Source organism: Calidris pugnax, unplaced genomic scaffold, assembly GCF_001431845.1.
Source record: "Calidris pugnax isolate Ruff unplaced genomic scaffold, ASM143184v1 scaffold118, whole genome shotgun sequence".
Classification (NCBI taxonomy): Eukaryota; Metazoa; Chordata; class Aves; order Charadriiformes; family Scolopacidae; genus Calidris; species Calidris pugnax.
In genome coordinates, this window is record NW_015090855.1 from 4,242,084 (window position 1) to 4,267,801 (window position 25,718).

At 39.0% G+C, this 25,718-nt stretch overlaps 1 protein-coding gene across 1 annotated transcript in view; it reads right to left on the minus strand.

The window, feature by feature from the left end:
* The window catches only part of LOC106889014 (formin-H-like), a 38,669-nt gene extending 21,426 nt beyond the window's left edge, over positions 1 to 17,243 (minus strand). The window contains exons 1-5 of the mRNA XM_014943658.1: positions 17,090 to 17,243; positions 6,123 to 6,227; positions 3,876 to 3,962; positions 1,740 to 1,913; positions 282 to 430 (exon numbers count right to left, since the gene is read on the minus strand). Coding sequence (XP_014799144.1) covers positions 282 to 430; positions 1,740 to 1,913; positions 3,876 to 3,962; positions 6,123 to 6,227; positions 17,090 to 17,125 — 551 coding nt within the window. The 5' untranslated portion in view covers positions 17,126 to 17,243. The remainder of the gene's footprint in view (positions 1 to 281; positions 431 to 1,739; positions 1,914 to 3,875; positions 3,963 to 6,122; positions 6,228 to 17,089) is intronic.
* Positions 17,244 to 25,718: the final 8,475 nt, after the last annotated feature.

Sequence of the window (25,718 nt, forward strand, 5' to 3'; positions counted from 1 at the left end):
CGCCATTAAAATCACTCTTAGCACCATCACCATTATATATTTGTGTTAATAATGCACACAATAGTCTCTAGCACACATCAGAACTTCATCTTATTGTGTACCACCAGTGCACTAACAGTTAATTTCAATGTTTTCATCTCATGCAGATTTGGCATCTAAGTTTTAACTTGAAAAAGCAATTGATTAATCAGATTCTTATCAGCAAATTAAAATCTTAATGTACTTATCAGAATTTTTAATAAAATCTACAACCCAAAGGTCTACAAAAGTGCTGTTCATACTTCACCCATTCAGTGGATGTAAAAGTGTTTTGCTGCAAATCCAGCAGTCCTTCATGTATCACATCACATTCTGCAGGTCTTCCAGAGCAGGACTCTGCTGGTCTCTTGTATGAATTGCTCTGTATAACTTTGCTCAGAAGGTACATTATCTATATAATAAGTGGCAGCAGAGAGAATACATTTTCCATGTTAATTCACCTGAATAAGACATTAATAGGTGGATTTTTCAAGTATAAAAATGATAGACAACACTATGAGAAGGAGCCAAATAGGTGACATAAATTAGCGGAAAATAAATAGGGTCTATGATGCTAAACTACTTAACTGCAATTTGGTTTTATGCCCATGGTTCTAAACCTGTCAGTGGAAGGAGAAAATAATTTTATTCTGGAGTGGTTACGGTAAAACATAATTTTACTTCTTTAATTCATATACAAAGCAATCTAGGACAAAGTTTCTGTTCTGTTCAGTTCAAGTCCAAGTGGTAATTGATTGCTTTAGCTTGAAATCTCAAACAAACCCAGCAGAAAAATGAAGGCTTGCCTACAGTTGAAAATAGCATGGATTAAGGTGGGTGGGAATTTGAAGTGCTCTTTTTGCTACATAGGCCATATTTGAGTGTTCCTACTTGAGAATACATGTGCCTTTTTGAGCCATTCTGCTAAATGAAATCTAATTTGTAATTTTAGCTAATCAACCATGAGGTACAGTTCATCGGGGATAGAAGTTTCCGCACACAGAGAGAACCGTTAATTTCAGAAGGGATGAATCCCTCTGCAAAAAGCCCCTTAAAAATGAGTCACATCACCGTTCCATGTTTTTTGAGAGTATGTTTCTCTAAATTGTGCAGCTGGAATCAGCATCTCAGCAATGGGATGACACAAACTCCAAGACTTGATCACCCCTGAACACAGGGGAGATCTGCATTCAGGGGAAAATCTAGTGCTAATATCATGACTCAAGTTTTTTAACTTTTTAATAATTTCAGTGTATCTTGATAGTAAGAGATGAACTACTAGGTCTTTTCACAGCATCATTCATTCTTCTTAAGAGCATGCATTTTAATAAATATATATATTTTAAAAACTGCTTAGAAAATCTCAATTAAGGTTCAACTGTGCATGTCATCAGTTTTGTTTGCTTGTTTAAATACAATCTCAGACTAGTTATATTCAAGGTGTACCTGAAGAAAGGCATCTGCTTTCATATCACATTTTGAGCTGGCTTTTACATCTTCAGTCCTAGTGAACTGTGGCAAAATCCTAAGGCCAAACTTTATCCTGAACTCACATTCCTTTTGTTCTGTGGACGAACATACACAGAATAAAGACATACCTACTTTTTTGCTTGTACAATGCACAGCATAACAATTCCCATTTACGATTGGGACCTGCTGGGTACTACCATAACATTAGCTGTTATTTATAGCAATCTGTCTATGACATTGTAAAATCTTACCTTCCTTTTATCATCAAGAGACACTGCTTCCAGCTCATAATCTTGTCGCCCATGAAACACAATGCTGAAGCGCCTCCTTTCAGTATCTTCACAGGCTTTGACTTGTGAGAAAGGGAACTGTTTCTTAATAATTCCTTTCTCAATGTTAAAAATGGTCTTTGTGTTGAAATCAATCTGGAATGGAAAGTTTTTCATTACTTGAATCCATCGCTTCTCCTCGTTGAAAAGGAATGACAGCATCCCCGGTATTACCATGTAAGGGCATTTAGATAAAGGACCAGCTTAGAATATGTATCTATTTTGCCAATGGATAGAATAAAAAATGTCATTCCATCATCAAGATACTGTACAATATTTGTCTTATTTACAAAACAAACATATTTATTGTAACTGTGTTTCCTTATCTTTTTTGATGAATATGCATCAATTTATCATTCGGAAATATTATTTCTTTTTAAATTCTCCTTGTCCTATACAACCCAGTGCAAAAACTTCCCCTTCAGCAGCAGTGGTAGCACAAACTAATGACACGATCATCTCAGCAGAGATTCAATTACTAACTGGTTCAACCTATGCCCCAGTACTAAAATGAAGTGAAGGTGGTTATTTTTATAGCAGCCACTTCTGTGTCAGGAAAAGAGGATAGTATTGAGAGATTAGTTTCTGTTGTAAATATTACTGCATTTTGGTTCAGCTCTTATCTAACACAGATTTTTTGACTGCATATATAGATACACATATGTGTATGTATAGGTGAAGAGAGTGAGTATAACAGGGAATACATTTATTTTATTGCTGTTTCACAACTATAACAATTAAAAATTGTTTACTTCAAAATAAGATTATTCTTCTTCCACTGCACAATCTATACCCGCAGTGTTAAAAACTGGTACAGACAGTTTCCAGTATCTGCCTTATGTGTCAGTCCCTGCTGAGCAGAAACAGCTTTGTTGATACAATAAGATGTGAATATTATCTGACTGCCCAGCTTCAGTGAACGCAACCCACAGAGAAGAAAAACTCAGAAGAGTCTCAGATCCTGCCTGAGTTAGATGTTTACCTTTGGTCATAAATGATTCTTGGCATCTTTCATTCCTATAGTGCAGACCAGGCTAAGCAAATGCTAACACTGTGGCCTTTCCCTCCATTCTGTTTATAGCAGGAAATCTCCAAGTCAGAAGCATACCCATTATTATCTCTGACTTTGAAGGGTGCTAGTAATTGCAGAACTGGAATTAAACTGCTCCAGAACCCCACACTGATAACTTACACATCTAATATAGCTTTATCCATTTTTCCCCATCAGCTTTATGTCGAAACAAATAATTATTTAATTCCCAAAGCTGGTGGATATTGAGGGAAATACAGGGATTATACTTTTTACAACTGAGATTTAGTAAACAGAAAGACACTCTCTAGCATATATGACTTGGACTTGGTCATTATCAAATTTTGTGCAAAGGGCAGGAAAAATTCAGTGAAATCCAGGTTCCTGGAAACAACATGGAAACCTTTGTCACTCACTTCATGGAATCAGGAAATCACCATCAGGTGTTATCAACAGAAGTTTGCTTTAATATCGTTCAAGAGTTGTCCCATTATGACGTAGCCAATAAAGGCTTAATTGTTCATAATGTCAAAAAAAGAATTCACAGGACAGAGTAACGAGAGGTGAAATGCACAGTCTGCCAGAGGAACCTTCTAAGTATCCCCAAGAACATTTCTTCCCAGGATTTTAGAGAGTGCAGCTGAAGTGATGCCCTGCCAAAAGGGACAGATATTTAAGTATATCTATATCACTTGTATGCATTTACTCTTCCTAACTAATAAGAACAACTCCCAGGCACAGCCTATTATAATCAGTCAATCATCTGTGTGATGAATCATGTATCTCAGAGGTGAAATAACCTCTTAGATCATCAAATTCATTCTGCAGCCCTGCCACAGCACCAGTAGAGGGATTTTCAGATATTACCTCCAGAATAATGTTGGTGTAAAAGGCAGAAAGTTGGTCAATATCTTGTACTTCTCTGATAGGTTCCTCAACTACAGGATGTATCAATCTCATAATATTTATTGAGCAATATAAGCATCCTATATTTTTTATATATTAAAAGTGAGAATTCTTAAAGTTACCTGCAAAATTCGTTTCTGCCACCGATAGCGTTTATATTTGTAGATACTGAAGTTAAACTGTGACCCAGTTAGCAAATCCTGTGGATCCTGAAAAATAGAACAGAAATCAGCAATATGTTAAGAATCAGCAACACTGTTATTTTCTGTCCACTCAAATCCAATTGCTTTATTGGGTGAAATCTCCCTCAGTGAACACTGTACAAACAACGCTGGAGGCTTTGCAGAAGAACTCCACATGGAAGCATCCTCCTGACCCGATTTTCACAAGCACAAAATATCCACGACTCCTGCTGAACTAATGAAGGGATCACAGATTGGGATGGTAGGTGGGAGAGCAGAAGGTAGGAAGACAGGAAGGAGAAGGGTAGAGTCCGTGGAATTGTACTAAACACATTTCAAAACACGTGATCTATTAAATGGGCTAAGCAGCAAACAAGAATCATCTGTGTTTCTAAAGAAAAATATTTACAGACCCTTGAATGTAGTGCAGTAAAACGGAAGACCTCTGTTCCTTCATATTATATGAGGGTATACAATTTATTATCTGGTCCCTTTCAGCAGCTGTAGCGTGCATGGAAAATGACTAATTTTATTATCTTCAGAAAAATGCAGGGAAGGGAAGGTCATGATCCAGCTATATCAAATTTGATTTTTTTCTAATAATTAGCTATCACAAAATTTTAACACAGCAGAAGCAGAAAAGGCACCCTTTCACTTCTTATTCCAAGAATATGTTTCCATGTTATCTCACACTGCTGAGTTCAAGATTTTTGTTGACTGCAGCCCTTATTTTTGCTTCTCCTTCTGCTTCTTTCCAGCCAAGAAGTTAATAAGCAGTTCAGAAAGTTATTTTTAAAAATTCCAAAAAGCACCAAGTTTATCTGAAAAAGCACTATCACTCCTGTGGTGCAAAAAAATTTCAGATTGTGCCATTAGCACTTCATAAGATTTCACTGTTTCCTGGAGATGTTCCCATAGGGCAGCTAGTTCAAAAATCCAGAGCAGAAGTAGAAATAAATAGTGAAATTTTCTCCAAAGAATTCTCTGCTGGTGCTTCTGTGGTGATGATGGACAGAGATTGCAATGAGGGAGGTACCGGACAGGGATTACAGAGTGGAGCACAAGGCTGATGTACTAATGTACACAATTAATGTACTCCCTGCTCTCTGACTATTTCCATTCTCTGTTATCAACTTCTGCTTTTCTCAGGAAAGAACTTCCATGCTTTCTATAAAATGGAAAGATGCTAATGATCCACTTCTGATTGTCAGTGCGCTCTCTGACTATTTCCACTCACCCTTACCAACATCTGCTTTTCTCAGGAAAGAACTTCCATGCTTTCTATAAAATGGAAAGATGCTAATGATCCACTTCTGATTGTCAGTGAAGAGATGAGGTCTTTAACAGCAGAAAAATGAAATTTTTGTCTCTCAATCTGATTCTTAAGAAATCTGTGAACTAGAACTCTTGGTCTATGTTGTTGTAGGACCCAAAACTAGTTTTAAGCCACCTTTACACTGATTCTACTTTTGCCTAGTGGAAGGTCAGAGCCAAGTGTTAGAACTGAAGTCACACTGGCCAAGGTTTTGCACTCTGTAGCCAGCCATTCTTGTGGCCATGCATAATGCTGAATTGTCAGACCTCTTATGGTTACCAGTCATGCCCTAAGGACAACTCAACGCAAGGAGGTACCTCAGAGATTAGATCCACCATTTTCCTGTGGTGATTCATGGTATCAGCCCAAGGATTTGCCCTACATTTATTGTTACATTACTTGATGTTGCACTCAGAATAACAGCACTCATGTGGATGCATCTGATCTAGACTTAAACAACTTAATCATGGAATTTTTGGAGTTGGAAGGGACCTAGACCTCCCTCGACCTACTGGCCACACTCTTCCCGACACAGCCCAGGATCCCATTGGCCCTTTGGCAACAAGGGCACATTGCTGCCTCATGGATAGTTTACTATCCACCAGGACCCCCAGATTCTTCTCCTCAGAAGCACGGCAATGACATTAGTGTAGCTGCAGCATGTACTTGAGATACCCATTACATAGGACACAGGTAGCATTGGCCATCAGTACCTGACGTATTTGATAATAAACTGGAGTGCATACGTTTGTACAAGTTGGGACTGCATCTTTGAAAGCAATACAGGCATACTCCTAGCACTCAGCCAGGCTTTCCAGAACACACTCATACATTTGAATGTCTTGCAAAATAGATCAAAGGAATGACCTTACCTTTTCAGCATACACCTCTTTCTGTGCCAAGTGCAAAGCTCCTTCAATGCTCACTTCTTTATTTTTCACCATGTTCATAATTTTGAGGATTTTTTCCTGGCTTAACTGGAAAAAAAAAGTCAATCAAATGTTTTTAGAGACTGTTTTTTCATTTGGCCATTGAGGATACAGGGTGCTTGTGACAGTTACAGCTACGGTATCTGCCATAGAATTACAATTTCATTCATATTTTATATTCTATCGACAACCTGCCCAGCAAGTATAATCTCCCTTTGAAACTTGGTGAGAGTCCACAAGATATCAAATATATAGGGGCTTTTACAATTTTAGAAGATGGGGTGGTAATATCTGGAGATAGAACTGCCAGGAGGAAATCCTTTTTAGTTAGAAAATCTGGCAAGAAGTGAAAACATCAATTTTGCATGCTTGCCTGTGTCTTACCCTTAGTATAAAGTACAGGATACAGACAACATGAAAGCAAAATCAGGAGTATTTGAAATTTCCAGGGTGAAGGGGGTGGTGGAAATTGATGTTGGTATGAGCAGGTACAGCTGTCACGTGAACTTATTGAAACATGCGAACAAGCCGGCATTACACTTCCTCTTTCTTTTACCAAAAAACGAGGTTCCACAGTCCATAAGCTTACACATAAATTTATGTCACTAGTAAAACAGGTGAGGATTGCAATGACAAACAGGAATCAAACAAAAAAAAAAAAAAAAGGCAAGTGGAGTAACCAGGGACCCAGAACTATATTTGTTTACGCTGCTGGTAAAGCTATCTCACAGACCTCGTAGAAGGATTAAATCACCTTTGAGACAGACCAAAGAGTTCCCTTGCGTTGTATCCACTCCTCAACAGTAGCAGAATTGGGAATTTGGAAGGAGTGTGTAGGTTTTACCACCAAAGCTCAGGAACTCGTGATTATTTTTTTTATCCAGTAGCTTAGTTACAATATACAATATTTCCAACCCCCTTGGAGAATGACCTAAAGGCAAAGGGCTGAAAAGCAGGCAGGGGAGGCAGCAGGGCTGCAGCTGGTTTGCAGCTTCCTGTCCTCACCAGCCACTTGCTTTTCCTACGCCTACAGCTCCCCACAGACAGAGCAGCTTCTCTGCTAAAAAACCCCAGCAGGGGAACAGGGTCCTCTCCACCCATCCAAGCCCCACAGTCATCTGGCAAAAGTCTGATGGGCAACATAAAAATAACCATTCACACCACAGAGGTCAGGGACCAGTAAATCACAGAATCACCATGGTTGGAAGGGACCTCTGAGGTCAAATCCCTGGGGTCTCTGTTTTTCCAAACCACACTACACCGCATGCACTTTAGCTTACCAGATTTCTAACATCTCAAGCAGTTTCTGATCAACAGACACACTGTATGTTTTTACAGCCTACAAATAAAACTGGGAGTAAAAGAAGAAGAAATATTTTGTTTTTAAAGCCTTGGAATTTTCAATGCTAATATAAAGGTAACTTATGGCATAGCTCCCAGCTGCAAACAGTAATGTGAACAGTGAGGAAAGAATGAAAGCAGCCTCATAATTCATTCACACTTGCTGAGGCAAAGAAGTTCCCTACAATGACCTCCACGTTCTGTATTTGAATTTTAAATGGCTGTATATTTACACCACACATACACTGTACGCGATTAGATCTTAACAAGATAATTCCCCACTGAACAGACTCTGTGTAAGCAAATGAGAATATGGATATATTTGAATTGAAAAATACGGTTTCCTTAAGGCTAAGGTCTGCCAGCTTTAGAATGCAAGATCCCATTTATACAGGATAGCAATTCTTGATAGGAAGCTGGACTGTATTTTTGCAACTGTTCGGCCCTTTTGTATGGAAAAGGGTTCAAAGATTTTGCAGCAGGATGACAGTGATAACATAAGGAAAACATCACAGCCTTCTGCCAAAAGCACAGTCTGATAAACACAAGCAGGAGAAGTAGGTCTTTCCTTTGCTTCAGTATGCTAGTAACTCAATGAGCAAGCAAAGTTCTCATTTGAATCTCATGGTGTTTTCCAGCTACACAATACAACGTGCACATCTGTAGGGCAGCTTCCTAAGACCAGCCAAGAAAACAAGAGCTTCAACTTGAAAAATATGAGGCTTTGAATATTTTTTTCTAGGATATAGGCGATTTGGGTCACCAACCCTGTTCTCCTGCAAGCAGGTTCCATGCTCTGGAGAACCCTAAGCACTGGGTGTTTTAAGGTGTGTCTTTCTGGCTGAATATTCTATCTAGGCCCAAAAAACCTTGCCACAACATATTTTCCTGCAATTCACTGTGTTTCTCTTTTGCATTGCTGAAAATGTTCTTCTTTTTTTTTTTACTGTTACAAAAGAATTGCAGAAGTGGATGCATTTTTGGCTCTGTGATGTACTCAACTCTTTATTCTGCTTACCTTCACCAAAGTCTCCTTTAAACCAGAATGAAATTCTGCCCAAAACATGAAATCAACAGGGAACATCTTCTAATTTGATTAATAATGTATGAAGAAAAATGTTTGTAAAAGAGAAGCAAATCATTTTGTATATTGCAAAATCAGGGATTTTAGTCAGTAAATTAAGACTGCTGACAGTTAATGCATTCCCCAGAGAGCACAAAAAAGACAGCGCGTGGTGCAGGTTATTTTTAACAGCACCCTGTTGTTTTAGTGTCTCTGCAAACTCTGTTTCTCTCTGCACATCTGTAAGCAGGAGGGAAACATTTCGAAAGACAAGAGAGGCAAAAAAAGGCACTTTTCAGCTTATGAGAACTGTCAAAATTATTTGTCAGAAGTCTGTCTGGCTCGCTTAGGTTTTTGACAGCCACACGTTAGTATGGTATTTTTACTTGCAAACAAGACTTGAGTAACAGATCCTGACCTTTATCATTTTGTATCTGTGGGGCTTTTCTCTCAGCATGTCACAATTTTGTAATGCTCATTCTTGTGTTTGTTTTGGTTATAGTTTTTTCTTAAAAAGAAACAATTTTTGTCATATTATCCACTGAAATGCCACTAAATCAGATCGTGTTATATTGCCTAATAGAATGTGACTGGTGCAACCAAACAGAATGTTTTTATACAAAGCTGGATTATAAAACTTAGAAAAAAATTAAATTCTTCTATTATAAAGCATGCACATTAAGGAAATACATGAGATTGCATTAATAATGCATTTGTTTACCTGCCAGGTTAAAGAAGATTGTTTAATACAGATTAAATTTTCATCACCCACCCAAAATTTAGTGTAGCCACGTAAGTGATTTGAAAGAAAAATCAACGCTCACAATTGAAGGAAGAGCGTAGGGCTCCAGGCATTCTCTGTATATCCATTACTCTGTAGGGTGAGGTTTTTATATTTTTGGCCTAGACATGGTATAAAACACATTTAGTGGCAAGATATGAAATTTCTGGCTTATTCTTGGGCAGCTGCCAACACAGTACTCTGCATGACCCCTTCCAGGGCTTCCTACCACTCTCCATTTACCCAGCACAGTCTCACAGGAGGCCCTAAGAGGTATGGAAGGTTTTGCACGTCATCTCCACCCTGTAGAAATATTACCCTGATGGCTCCAGAAAAGTCCCCAGACCTTCTGAGCATCAAAGAAGAAACAGGGGTTAAAGCCACGTCATCCGAGTCATTTACAGTTGGTTAAGCAAAGCAGTGGAAGGCGTGCAGAGCACGGGTAACCGTTCAAGGGTGAGACAGGCTAGCACCTTCCTCTGTCTCTTCTTTCTCACTCATCCTCCTAACACACACTGGTCCACATTCCCCAGCCCACCACAGGATTGCTGTGCCTCCTGGGAGGAGTGACAATTCATTGCATCTAAGACCTGTCTCATTATCTGGCAACTCTTTCTCTCCATTACCTACAGAGGAATTTGAGCTACATGGCTTTTGCTCAGCTTATTCTTATTCTGTGGACCATCCTACCTGAATCATAATAATATGACAGCAACCTAATGCAAAAGGACTCCTGGAATGTGTGCACGTACACCCATGGAGACGTGGAGCAAGAAATCTGGCTGTCAGTCAGCTATATATATGATCTCAATTATTACAAATACTGGCACAATTCAGTAAGACGTTATTTCAGGTTTACTTAGGTGAAGATCATAACTAATATGCACCGAGCTCTATCATTTCCTGTGACAACAAAACCAAGTCATGCAGAAATCCTGCTCGCCGTACAAATGAGGAGGAATTTTTATTCAAGTCTAGTCAAGCTTTTCACTGTTAAGCATTCCTTACACTTGTCCTTATTAAACATTAACAGTGTTAAACATTCTCATCTTGCTGCAAGGAATGAGAGACAAACCAGCTCCTGGCTGCCATGAGACCCAGAAGGGAAGGCTGGACCGAGAGGGCTCCTTCCTCATCCTCTGCACTCCACAGCAGCATCTCCCTTCTAGCACTGCTGGGATCAACACGACAAGGGGTGTCAATCCTAGAGGGAAGAGCCAAGTGGTGCCTACATCTTGCTTTGCAGAGATCTCATAAATTTCTGGGCATAAATCTGACTGAATGCTAGTGTTTTCCACACAAAGAGAAATATGCTGTTTTAACACACATGCCTGACATTTTTTATCCAGCATACGGTCATATTTTCATCCATTTTAGAGTCCAGTTTTTTAAATACAGCTTTTAATAATAGATTTTGTTTTCTATCCAGAACAGCAGGATAAAGCGACTTTGAGGTAAAGCCTTCTGGGGATTTTCTGTTGACTCAGTGCCTTCCAGCTACAGTGCAAAACACTTTCTAAAAAGCAAGTACAGTGTAGAAGCTTAAAAATAAGTGCCAGGATATAATGCAGTGATTGACCTGTGATGAAATTTCAAGTAGCAACTTCCTTTTCCACACTGTACTTTTAAAGAAAACATTTTTTCTTCTCTCTCTTCTCTTTTTTTTTTTTTTTTTTTTTTTTTCCTGTCCAGAGAAACTGAGACATCTCTCTACAGCTCAGCCAGGCTGCGTAGGGTGTTCTCATGGCTTTCGGAGGCAACCAGGGTACAAGTGAGGAGTGAAATAGCACTTTTCTGTTTTATTTTGCACCATCGTTTCCTAATTCTGCAGTGTCACTGCCTAATGAGTCATCTTTTCTCTCTCCTTTTTTTTTTTTTTTTTTTTTTTGTGAAGTCAAAGGCCATGGCTTAGTTTAAGGTGGATGGATACTTGTGACAATATTCACAATACGTTGAATTGTTGAATATGTCATTTAAGTGATTTTAAAGACAGAGGACACAATCTGGGTTGCCTTAAAAGTTCCAGTCTGGTGTTACCAGCTTTCATCTCCTAATGTATTCAATTCTACTGGGTTTTAACTTCGCCAAAAAGCACACTGAGCGCTCCCACGTATTTACAGGGTGGTGGCTGTCTTCTGTGATTGGGATATCTGAAAAGCCTTCACTTGTAATTTACATGAAATATCAATAGAGATGACTGATGTGATATTTTTATGTGGCAATACCATCTTTTGTAGCCACTCATAGAGATAGACCAATATTATTTGTCAAACAGAGCTGCTATTCATCAAATAAATTATCCATCTGTAATAATGTTTTGCGTTTTTTGTTCAGTTCTATATCTGGCTGAATAATATCTGTCAACATTTATTCAAAGAAGAAGGTATTTATCAAACACTAGCTTGATTTCCTTGAAAGCACTGGAAATTCTGCCACTTTCAGTAGGAGCTCAAAGGTATCTTGCCATAATTTATATTTTCATTGGTATAAAGTTATATAGCAATTAAGTACAATAACAAACAAATCTCAAAGAACTCATTTATTTATAAACATATTTAGGAACCTAAAACGTATGCTGTACTATGTATGTGTCACTAGGCACCAGTTGATAATACAAGCTAGTCTGCCTACTTCAAGTTTTGAAAATATCACCATATTGAGGAATCTCAATGCCTAAAGATTTCTCAAAGTTCCTTCTGGAAAACAGGCAATTTATAGGTCTCACATGAAGCGATTACTTTAGAGTTTCCCTCGATCACCACTTAACAGACTGGCATGTTCTCAGCAGGACCCTCCTGCTCTAACAGCACTTGGAACTTGTCAGGAAATGGCACTTGCAAAGTAATTACTGGGATTTCACTGAGAAAACTCAAAGGATAAACACGGTAGTGTTGCACAGGAAACTGATTTTGTTTTGTACTATTCAGGGTTTTCATTCATGATCTGGTGATAGACTAGAGATTTTGTTTATTACATTTGCAGCCTTTGGCACAAAGGTGGAAAGAACTGCAAGCGGGTTGCAAGGGGGATTCAAATTCCAAACAAGCTTGGCAAATGAGAGAAGCAATAATATACAGTAAGTGGCAAAAAAGGAAATCCTGAAAAAAATCAGCAGAAATTACCAGCTTCACAAGGACTGGCTGAGAAACGTATTTTCTTCAGAAAAAGACCCAAAAGTTATAGCAGTTTACAAACTGCCACAAGTTAACAACGTCATGTTGTTGCAATAAAAGCGAATATCCCACTGGGAGGTTATAGACAACCACAGAGTCTGCAAACCACAGTACTCAGCACCAATAAAGACTTCTGCTGGAACAGTGTGTGAAGTTTTCCATGTCTCCAGAAACAAGTTGGGCATGTTGGAGGAGACAATGAGAATAGCCAGCACTTTGGAAAAACATAACTTACAAGGAAAGAGAGGAAGGACTGGGATTTCACAGCCTAGAGAAGGCTGGGGGAGCCTTCAAATGCATACGTGAACAGCTGCTGCAAAAAGGAAAGGAGCAGGTTCAGCTTAGATGTTTGGAAAACAGTAAGGATAACACTAGCCACTGAGCTGTCTAGGGAAGATTATGGAATCTCTCATTACTGAGCATCTTTAAGAAGAGTGCACACTGTGGGATGCAAAAGCCTTGGATGGTGCTTTGACAGATGCCTTACTATGTTTGTGTCATACCTAACCTCCTCCTTATTTGACCCATATTTTGCACACTTGTTTTGCATTTTCATTAAGTCCAAGCCTGAGCGCAAAGAACAAATGCTTTCACTGCAGTGAAACCTTTCCATTTCTTCTATAGATTGCAAAGATTAAAATGTCAACTGCCCTATTCGTGCTAAATGTACACCTGATCAAAATGCTAGAATGAAAGAGCAGGGAAAACATACATGGAAAGCTTTACATTACAATTGATATTACAAAGGCTTGAGGAAGGCACCACAACAAAAATGCAGGAGTTCCCAGTATGAATTGGTTTCCAACTTCTACTGTTTGTGTGATGAATGGCCAACACGTTCAGTTTTCTTTTTTTTGTGTCATTATTAAATGAGGTTTACATCCTCTTCCACTGTCACTTTGTTTTCCTCCAAAACATTGGCCTCCACAAAGACAAACTACATTAAAATGTAAATAAAGTGAATCCTTGCTTTAAAAAAAATTGCAAGATTTTGATGTGACAAGAGACTTGTTTCTTGTTGAACATTGTTGTCAGTTGAAATTAATTAAGTGGGTGTAATCTGAATTATCTAAATAGAGGCAGTGTGCCTTTGAAGTAGGTACTATGGGAAGATTTTCAAAAGCATTCGGGGATAGTTTTCCACCAGGAACATTCAGTGCAAGAGTAAAACTCCCATTGATTTCAGTGCCCTGGCATCACAGAAACATGCAGTATAGATCCTGAATATATGAAATGATACTTGATTTCAAAGCAATACTTAAGCGTGAATTCACCTAGTAATTTCTTGGTGTATTGAGGTATAACTTAAATGCTATACTACAAAATGGACTGAAATAGAATAGAGAAGGTGGTTCATATGGAAGTATTTTGATTTGTTACTCAAATAATAATGCTCTATGTCTTTAGTTACAGTAAGTAAAAAAAATCCACAGTGATAAAAAATAACAAGGATTATCATATTTGCTTATTAACGTGATAGTCCAATTAATCTTGAGAAGAAACAAAGATTACCAGACTATTTCACAGTGACATTAATTATTTTGGAGAAAACCACACATCTTTCTGTTCACAAGCTTACAATCTCATCTTGTGCCCTAACATCTTGTAAAATAAAGATACATATCAAGCAACAGTTGGGCTGCTAAAATTATTAAAAGCTGAACAAGATTCATTTTGTTATACTTGCGGTTTATTAGATCATGTTAGTTAACACCTGCTAAGCAAAAAGTATGAAGCACGATATATAAAGAACGCTACACTGATTTCATGCATGTTTAACTGAGAATCCAAGGTCTCCGTGAATTTTACATTAATTAGCTGGAACATTTAATGAACAAACTCTTCATTATGTTCTAATCAAAACAACGTCTGAGAACTTAAGGAAAAATCCCAACGAGCATCCGTCTGCTGATGTCTCATTTCTGACCTAACGTTTTTTTCACCAGAATTGAGGTTTTACTCTTGCACAGAATGTGCAGTTCAAATTAATTAAGTGGTTGTAATACGGAGGATTATACCTTTGTTTGGGTGGTGAAGAAGACAGACCTCAGGATGTACTTCATCCCTGTCCCACAGGCATTTCTTATCTTCTTTTTTTAATGGGCTACTTCCCACTAAGTAGCAGACACATGAAATACATGATGTGTCTTATACAAGAAACACATTCCCAAGCTTTGAGGTGGTTTTAGATGGATCAAGGAAAGGTGAGCTCTGAGTCCCACACAGGCTGTTTCCATATTGATGCTTTAGTCTGCCTACAAGTCATTCTGGCTTTAAGTATAGGTGCAGTCTCAAAGTAATGTGCACTGATCTAGCATATCTTTTCCAGCAGCTCTGCAGAACCCACAAACACCCAGGTTCAAAACACCAGCAGGACCAAGGAAGCTGAACTGTCTCACAAGTCCTCTGCGCTGGTTGACATTTGATGTTAACTGCAAGGAGGAGATTGTTCTGAATCCACATCTGCACTGCACTGACCACCCTATATGTACAGTCAAGTCATTAGAAGCCCCAGTAGATCAGCAGAACATCAGATTTCTGATTTGTAGTCTAAAAACAATAGCCCATCTCAGAGACTACAAGAGCTGCTCCTGAGGCTGGATACATGTTCATGAATATATGTATCAGAAGACATGGAATCATTTGGCCAAATTTAAATAGAATTGTTCCCTTGGTAAATATTCAATGAAAATCTGCTTCTTTAAGCTACCTTGGAAAACAACAGGGTGGAGAGGAGAGGAAACAAGGAAATAATAAATTTTAAAAATAATTAGAAAAAAAAAAGATCAGTCACTTAAGACAGGTGTCCTTTAACAAAAAGTCTAATGACAATTGTATGGGAAAGCCATGGGCATAAAGTACTTTAAAATCGTTGATGAAAGTAAAGCAGGGTAGAAAAGCAAAAGGTCTGACAACCTTCCGCCTTGCACTGTGATCTTACCAGCTCTCAGAAGACTTAGTTGAAAAATCTCAGGACATACAGTCAAGTTTTAAAAGGAGTTCACAAAAAGTTTAAAACACACATTTTTCTCAGGTGCAGTTTAGCTTTCCAAATATTTTGGTGATCGTACAACCTGAGCTTTGTGCATATGCTTTATTGCAGGCCTTGGGGGAGTGAAAGAAAGGGAAAAGTGGCACCATCTGGTTACGGTTTCCTGTTTTCTGATTCTCATTCATGTAAGCACTTTGTGGTAGCAAACGTTTGGTTATTTCCACATCTGTGCCACCCCTCACCTCCCCAGCAGTACCTGAAGTAAGAAATAAGAGCAATGATTCATGAGCTGCAGCTCAGGCCTGTGCGTCAGTGCCAAGCAATAAACACAGGAGCTGCAGACAACAGAGAGAGGGAAAACGCTTCCAGACTGCATTTGTGTCTTTTCAACACCACTGTCATCAACAGCTTCTCCAAATAGATCCCAGCACCTCAGCATGTCGTTACACTGAATAGCGCCAGATGGGACCTGCAGTTTTATTACATTTCAGCTATTACTTCAGCTGAAGCAATTAATATCTGTCAAGATAAATTGACTCTGTCTTTGGATCACCTGTTACACTGCCCACCTCAAAAATCTTCAAAGGCCACGGAGGTTGATGTTATATGGAGGTAACCAAAGGCAGCAATTTGTCCTGTGCCCTTTTTCCTCTTTGACAAACCAAACAGCAATAAAAAGGTTTCAGCCCGGTTTATGCGATTGCTCTGGGTTTCTCCAGAGCCTCACCTAGGAAATCTTGCCAATGGACATCTCGTACTTCTTTGTGAAAAAGGGCTGGATTCTCCCCAGCTCTTGTGCTACACTAGCCAAGCCACTCTCCATAGCTGCCCAGGACTAACTCGGACCACTCCATCACAGCTTCTCAGCCAACACATAACACAATCACTCTTTCTCCTAATTGCTCTTTACTCCAGGTCACACACCAGGGAACCTCCGCCAATACATGCTAGCAGCTGTCCTAGTTAGAGAGGAGTTTTCCAGTGCTTAATTCTCCAGATAACAAACTTCCAAACATGCAAATATTGAAAGAAGCAGAATGCTACGATGACTACATATCTGGCAGGCACTCTCAGACAAATTCAATAGTGCTGCAAGCTGATGTGTATGCAATCCTGGCGTATCAATCACTTCAGATGCCTGTATGACTATCAAAAGACTGTATTTGCCTATAATATAACCCCCTTTTTTTTCCACTCCAATTACCTTATGGAAATTTTTAGCATAGATAATATGTAGTATTAATAAATCCTCCCTAACATGGCAATAGAAAAAACTGATTTTCTCTCTTTGTCCCTTTCTCTGTATCAGGAAAACCTCACACAGTTTAACTTCCTTAAGAATAAAGCCCAAAAAAATATTGTTTCATACACACCTTGTGCAATCGCTCTCTGATATATTAGACCAGTCTGTGCTCATATCACATAATAATCAATTACATTAAACAATCTACTGCAAATACCGTCCCAATAAAATACATTTTCAGTTTCTGATATGCCATCTATTCAGTCACGCACAACAAATAGCACTTTCACACAAGCCATAACAGTTTCTGCCTTTACCTGTGAAAAAGTGTCTTGTGTTCTTGTATTATCCATGTCTGTGAAAATTCTATTTGTTTCATCAGTATCCCATAGGGTTGCAAACTATAGTTTATTCATGAATCACACCTGCTTTTCCACAGCACGGTTCTCGTTCTTTCTCTCCGCTTCTCTCTCTCTTATGAAATCTTGCAGCCAATGGCTTTTATTAAGTGTTACTTCCTTTTATGTTGAGAACTGAAAGAAACAATAATGATGCTTTGCTTCCTTATGGCAGCTCTGTGAAAAGACCCCAAAAAAAAGTAGAAGTTGTTTGTTTGCTTTTCTGATATTTCTGTTCTAGTGACTTCCTGAAATCACTGAGCCATGAATGCTGAAATCATAATTTATTACTGGACATTGGATCTATCCAAACACCAACAAATTTCCTACTAAGTGTAACAAAGTTTGTCTGAGGAATTACAAATACAATGCTCAGTTTTCCCAGCAATATTTTTATGCACAGCAGCAATCTTTAACATACGTCTTCAAACTCTAGCATGAATATGTGCATATGGGATGAAAGCACGAAGACACCTGCAGGTAAATGTACAAGATTCCTGTAAAGATAAACAGCATTTTAAACTCTGCCTTTACTCTCTGTATCTGAGGAGAGAGCCTAGTGATGAGAAGAGAGAATTAACGGTAAGGCATTCCTAAAATCTCACTCTGGCTCTGACAAAAATTGCTCAGCAGCTACAGAGAAAGTATAGCTCAGTTTCCCCACCTATATATTGTGACTTCTATTATGACACAAAAACATATTGAAATTAATTCAGAGATTAAAAGATCTGAATAGACATAGCTGGAAGCTGGACTTTTCATATTTTGAAATTTCTTTTCCTCCAAATAGAGGCAAACGGGAAAAAAATCAAAAGCCGTTAAGGATCTCCTGCAAAGAAAAATTTTTATTAAGTAACAAGAATTGAAACTTTTTGTTTTGATGACAGGTCTCCTTCCTTTACTAGCCTAGAAGCAATTTTTTTAATAGAAGCAATGCAAGGAGAGGAAGTTGAGAAGTTCAGTGCAGAAGAGGTGTGAATGGTCTGCTCTGGGCACAAGGGCAAGGCTCCCTGGCCCAGCCCCCACGTACCCATGCATACCACTCCTGCCTGCTCTTTAGGTTATGGACCTATGGACCTACGTACCCACGCATACAAATCCTACCTGCTCTTTAGGTTATGGACCTATGGACCTTGTTATGGACCTTCTGCTGAGGAGCTTGGCTGATTTATCTGCCAGATCTCAGCCAAAAGACAGCGCTGCAAAAGTAAGAAGGCAAGTACAGGCAGCCTGAAACTGGGCTGGAAACCAGAGACAAGCTGTGGAGAGTGACACGGTACAGAGTTGGCCAAAACATTTACCTGATGGGCAGGTCTTCAACAGATCTAAAGCTTGTGCCTAACGCAGGCTCTGAGAGCCACACAGGATTCACCAGCCCCACAGTCAAAAAGCCTTTAAGCTCACACTTGCTAAACATTGTAGATGGACCCAGGAGACACTGTAATAGCCAGTGGGTGGGAGGGAAAGGATTAGGTATGAATTCTCCCAAGATTACTTAAGGCAATTCAAATTAAATGGAAGGTCAATATATGCTAATATAAACAGTTTTTAATCTTTTGAACTGTTTAAAAGTTAGTCCTATTATTTGAAAGAATCTTAGCTTAAAAGGCCAATAATATAACAGGGCTTAAGTCCAGACTAGAAATATTTAATACAAGATGCTCTTGCTTTCAATGCTCTCAATTCTGGCTATTCTATGTCCACTATGACAGGATGGAAAATTTTCCACTAAACTGGAAAAAAAAAAAAAAAAGCATTCGGGGATAGTTTTCCACCAGGAACATTCAGTGCAAGAGTAAAACTCCCATTGATTTCAGTGCCCTGGCATCACAGAAACATGCAGTATAGATCCTGAATATATGAAATGATACTTGATTTCAAAGCAATACTTAAGCGTGAATTCACCTAGTAATTTCTTGGTGTATTGAGGTATAACTTAAATGCTATACTACAAAATGGACTGAAATAGAATAGAGAAGGTGGTTCATATGGAAGTATTTTGATTTGTTACTCAAATAATAATGCTCTATGTCTTTAGTTACAGTAAGTAAAAAAAATCCACAGTGAAAAAAAATCCACAGTGATAAAAAATAACAAGGATTATCATATTTGCTTATTAACGTGATAGTCCAATTAATCTTGAGAAGAAACAAAGATTACCAGACTATTTCACAGTGACATTAATTATTTTGGAGAAAACCACACATCTTTCTGTTCACAAGCTTACAATCTCATCTTGTGCCCTAACATCTTGTAAAATAAAGATACATATCAAGCAACAGTTGGGCTGCTAAAATTATTAAAAGCTGAACAAGATTCATTTTGTTATACTTGCGGTTTATTAGATCATGTTAGTTAACACCTGCTAAGCAAAAAGTATGAAGCACGATATATAAAGAACGCTACACTGATTTCATGCATGTTTAACTGAGAATCCAAGGTCTCCGTGAATTTTACATTAATTAGCTGGAACATTTAATGAACAAACTCTTCATTATGTTCTAATCAAAACAACGTCTGAGAACTTAAGGAAAAATCCCAACGAGCATCCGTCTGCTGACGTCTCATTTCTGACCTAACGTTTTTTTCACCAGAATTGAGGTTTTACTCTTGCACAGAATGTGCAGTTCAAATTAATTAAGTGGTTGTAATACGGAGGATTATACCTTTGTTTGGGTGGTGAAGAAGACAGACCTCAGGATGTACTTCATCCCTGTCCCACAGGCATTTCTTATCTTCTTTTTTTAATGGGCTACTTCCCACTAAGTAGCAGACACATGAAATACATGATGTGTCTTATACAAGAAACACATTCCCAAGCTTTGAGGTGGTTTTAGATGGATCAAGGAAAGGTGAGCTCTGAGTCCCACACAGGCTGTTTCCATATTGATGCTTTAGTCTGCCTACAAGTCATTCTGGCTTTAAGTATAGGTGCAGTCTCAAAGTAATGTGCACTGATCTAGCATATCTTTTCCAGCAGCTCTGCAGAACCCACAAACACCCAGGTTCAAAACACCAGCAGGACCAAGGAAGCTGAACTGTCTCACAAGTCCTCTGCGCTGGTTGACATTTGATGTTAACTGCAAGGAGGAGATTGTTCTGAATCCACATCTGCACTGCACTGACCACCCTATATGTACAGTCAAGTCATTAGAAGCCCCAGTAGATCAGCAGAACATCAGATTTCTGATTTGTAGTCTAAAAACAATAGCCCATCTCAGAGACTACAAGAGCTGCTCCTGAGGCTGGATACATGTTCATGAATATATGTATCAGAAGACATGGAATCATTTGGCCAAATTTAAATAGAATTGTTCCCTTGGTAAATATTCAATGAAAATCTGCTTCTTTAAGCTACCTTGGAAAACAACAGGGTGGAGAGGAGAGGAAACAAGGAAATAATAAATTTTAAAAATAATTAGAAAAAAAAAAGATCAGTCACTTAAGACAGGTGTCCTTTAACAAAAAGTCTAATGACAATTGTATGGGAAAGCCATGGGCATAAAGTACTTTAAAATCGTTGATGAAAGTAAAGCAGGGTAGAAAAGCAAAAGGTCTGACAACCTTCCGCCTTGCACTGTGATCTTACCAGCTCTCAGAAGACTTAGTTGAAAAATCTCAGGACATACAGTCAAGTTTTAAAAGGAGTTCACAAAAAGTTTAAAACACACATTTTTCTCAGGTGCAGTTTAGCTTTCCAAATATTTTGGTGATCGTACAACCTGAGCTTTGTGCATATGCTTTATTGCAGGCCTTGGGGGAGTGAAAGAAAGGGAAAAGTGGCACCATCTGGTTACAGTTTCCTGTTTTCTGATTCTCATTCATGTAAGCACTTTGTGGTAGCAAACGTTTGGTTATTTCCACATCTGTGCCACCCCTCACCTCCCCAGCAGTACCTGAAGTAAGAAATAAGAGCAATGATTCATGAGCTGCAGCTCAGGCCTGTGCGTCAGTGCCAAGCAATAAACACAGGAGCTGCAGACAACAGAGAGAGGGAAAACGCTTCCAGACTGCATTTGTGTCTTTTCAACACCACTGTCATCAACAGCTTCTCCAAATAGATCCCAGCACCTCAGCATGTCGTTACACTGAATAGCGCCAGATGGGACCTGCAGTTTTATTACATTTCAGCTATTACTTCAGCTGAAGCAATTAATATCTGTCAAGATAAATTGACTCTGTCTTTGGATCACCTGTTACACTGCCCACCTCAAAAATCTTCAAAGGCCACGGAGGTTGATGTTATATGGAGGTAACCAAAGGCAGCAATTTGTCCTGTGCCCTTTTTCCTCTTTGACAAACCAAACAGCAATAAAAAGGTTTCAGCCCGGTTTATGCGATTGCTCTGGGTTTCTCCAGAGCCTCACCTAGGAAATCTTGCCAATGGACATCTCGTACTTCTTTGTGAAAAAGGGCTGGATTCTCCCCAGCTCTTGTGCTACACTAGCCAAGCCACTCTCCATAGCTGCCCAGGACTAACTCGGACCACTCCATCACAGCTTCTCAGCCAACACATAACACAATCACTCTTTCTCCTAATTGCTCTTTACTCCAGGTCACACACCAGGGAACCTCCGCCAATACATGCTAGCAGCTGTCCTAGTTAGAGAGGAGTTTTCCAGTGCTTAATTCTCCAGATAACAAACTTCCAAACATGCAAATATTGAAAGAAGCAGAATGCTACGATGACTACATATCTGGCAGGCACTCTCAGACAAATTCAATAGTGCTGCAAGCTGATGTGTATGCAATCCTGGCGTATCAATCACTTCAGATGCCTGTATGACTATCAAAAGACTGTATTTGCCTATAATATAACCCCCTTTTTTTTCCACTCCAATTACCTTATGGAAATTTTTAGCATAGATAATATGTAGTATTAATAAATCCTCCCTAACATGGCAATAGAAAAAACTGATTTTCTCTCTTTGTCCCTTTCTCTGTATCAGGAAAACCTCACACAGTTTAACTTCCTTAAGAATAAAGCCCAAAAAAATATTGTTTCATACACACCTTGTGCAATCGCTCTCTGATATATTAGACCAGTCTGTGCTCATATCACATAATAATCAATTACATTAAACAATCTACTGCAAATACCGTCCCAATAAAATACATTTTCAGTTTCTGATATGCCATCTATTCAGTCACGCACAACAAATAGCACTTTCACACAAGCCATAACAGTTTCTGCCTTTACCTGTGAAAAAGTGTCTTGTGTTCTTGTATTATCCATGTCTGTGAAAATTCTATTTGTTTCATCAGTATCCCATAGGGTTGCAAACTATAGTTTATTCATGAATCACACCTGCTTTTCCACAGCACGGTTCTCGTTCTTTCTCTCCGCTTCTCTCTCTCTTATGAAATCTTGCAGCCAATGGCTTTTATTAAGTGTTACTTCCTTTTATGTTGAGAACTGAAAGAAACAATAATGATGCTTTGCTTCCTTATGGCAGCTCTGTGAAAAGACCCCAAAAAAAAGTAGAAGTTGTTTGTTTGCTTTTCTGATATTTCTGTTCTAGTGACTTCCTGAAATCACTGAGCCATGAATGCTGAAATCATAATTTATTACTGGACATTGGATCTATCCAAACACCAACAAATTTCCTACTAAGTGTAACAAAGTTTGTCTGAGGAATTACAAATACAATGCTCAGTTTTCCCAGCAATATTTTTATGCACAGCAGCAATCTTTAACATACGTCTTCAAACTCTAGCATGAATATGTGCATATGGGATGAAAGCACGAAGACACCTGCAGGTAAATGTACAAGATTCCTGTAAAGATAAACAGCATTTTAAACTCTGCCTTTACTCTCTGTATCTGAGGAGAGAGCCTAGTGATGAGAAGAGAGAATTAACGGTAAGGCATTCCTAAAATCTCACTCTGGCTCTGACAAAAATTGCTCAGCAGCTACAGAGAAAGTATAGCTCAGTTTCCCCACCTATATATTGTGACTTCTATTATGACACAAAAACATATTGAAATTAATTCAGAGATTAAAAGATCTGAATAGACATAGCTGGAAGCTGGACTTTTCATATTTTGAAATTTCTTTTCCTCCAAATAGAGGCAAACGGGAAAAAAATCAAAAGCCGTTAAGGATCTCCTGCAAAGAAAAATTTTTATTAAGTAACAAGAATTGAAACTTTTTGTTTTGATGACAGGTCTCCTTCCTTTACTAGCCTAGAAGCAATTTTTTTAATAGAAGCAATGCAAGGAGAGGAAGTTGAGAAGTTCAGTGCAGAAGAGGTGTGAATGGTCTGCTCTGGGCACAAGGGCAAGGCTCCCTGGCCCAGCCCCCACGTACCCATGCATACCACTCCTGCCTGCTCTTTAGGTTATGGACCTATGGACCTTGTTATGGACCTTCTGCTGAGGAGCTTGGCTGATTTATCTGCCAGATCTCAGCCAAAAGACAGCGCTGCAAAAGTAAGAAGGCAAGTACAGGCAGCCTGGAACCAGGCTGGAAGCCAGAGACAAGCTGTGGAGAGTGACACGGTAGAGTTGGCCAAACCATTTACCTGGTGGGCAGGTCTTCAAGATGCCAGAAACATACCTGAAGCTTGTGCCTAAGAGCAGGCTCTGAGAGCCACACAGGATTCACCAGCCCCACAGTCAAAAAGCCTTTAAGCTCACACTTGCTAAACATTGTAGATGGACCCAGGAGACACTGTAATAGCCAGTGGGTGGGAGGGAAAGGATTAGGTATGAATTCTCCCAAGATTACTTAAGGCAATTCAAATTAAATGGAAGGTCAATATATGCTAATATAAACAGTTTTTAATCTTTTGAACTGTTTAAAAGTTAGTCCTATTATTTGAAAGAATCTTAGCTTAAAAGGCCAATAATATAACAGGGCTTAAGTCCAGACTAGAAATATTTAATACAAGATGCTCTTGCTTTCAATGCTCTCAATTCTGGCTATTCTATGTCCACTATGACAGGATGGAAAATTTTCCACTAAACTGGAAAAAAAAAAAAATAATGGGAGAGGTGTTTCTTTGACAGCTGTCTTAAGTAATTTGGTTAAAATAAGATAGCAACTAATTCATTTAGAATCAAATTTCTAGTATTGGCCTATTCCCCCTTAGAGTCCTCAGCCCTTGAAGAACTATTATTTTCTTTTTAAATTAAAGAATCTCAAGAAACTTCTTTTTATAATGTGGTTATAGCACCACCATTTTAGAATGGGAAAAAGACAGGTTTCTTCTATAAAGGTTCTACAGAAATATTAGATGGTCTTTTCCCCTCTACTGCCTGCTGAACAACATGTTCTGCAAGGTTACAAAGCCTGTGAGAAAGTAGCTAATCAGAATGGAGCTCGATTACTACTTTTAGAGCAAACATTTTCAATTAATCTGAAGTCATTAATTACACCTTCCCTTAATAAAGGCTCTGGTGTAATTTTCTTTTTTCTTCTCAGTTAATCGATTCAAACTTATGCCAGAATCATACACTGGAGCAAACACATGGGAAAATTCAATGCTTAAATAAACTATTCTCCAGTGAAGATGAAAAGTACAGGGAAAAGTGTTCTGGACCAACATGGAAGAACAAGAACACTCTGTGCATTGTCTGACTGATGCACAGGGCAAACGTGTTGTATCAGCAACGTACGTTTACTTCAGAATAACATCAACAACCATGACAACAGGGAAAAAAGCTGGTATCAATGATGACTTTACAACCACTTTTCCCTCTTCAGTACTTGCACCAGGCATGTTTGCTGCCAAGCCTTTAGCCTGGGGAAGCACCATGCCTGCCTTGCCAGGGCCTCTCTGAAAGTGCTGCTGCCCATCTCGCTCACGTGGCCACGATCCCCAAGGCTGGTCCCACTCCCACCAGTGTGCATCTGCCATGCTTTCCTTAGGCTTTTTCAGCTAAACAGACTATTCAGGTGTCTTAGATTTTTCTAACAGAGTTTCTGAACATCTTTTTCCAAACTTCCTTCACTTCTGTATCCAGCCACAAGGTATGAACCTCCTTGTCAGCTCCTGGTTTGTGTTATCTCCCTTCTCTCCTTCACTAGGGCCCTCACAGCCCTGGGAGTGACTTCACATGCCACAAATCAGAGATTTCCCTACCTGTTTCTTAAAAATGTTAAATCCCCAGGATTTTTCCCCCTTATTAAATATGTTATCCCAGAGGCGTTGCCACCATCACTGATGTGCTCAGCCTTGGTCAGTGGTGTGACAAATCAGAGATTTCCCTACCTGTTTTTTAAAACGTTAAATCCCCAGGATTTTTCCCCCTTCTTAAATATGTTATCCCAGAGGTGCTGCCACCGTCACTGATGTGCTCAGCCTTGGTCAGTGGTGGCTCTGTCTTGGAGCTGGCTGGCATTGGCTCTAGCAGACACAGGGGAAGCTTCTAGCAGCTTCTCACAGAAGCCACCCCTGTAGTCTGCTGCTACTAAAACCTGGCCACAAAACCAAAATATAACCGGAAACTTGTCTCACCTCAAAATTACTACCTAAGCTGTTTTATAAAAGGGCTCTTTCTTTTTTCTGTGGAACCATGCTGAAAAAAAGAGGAAGCCAGAGC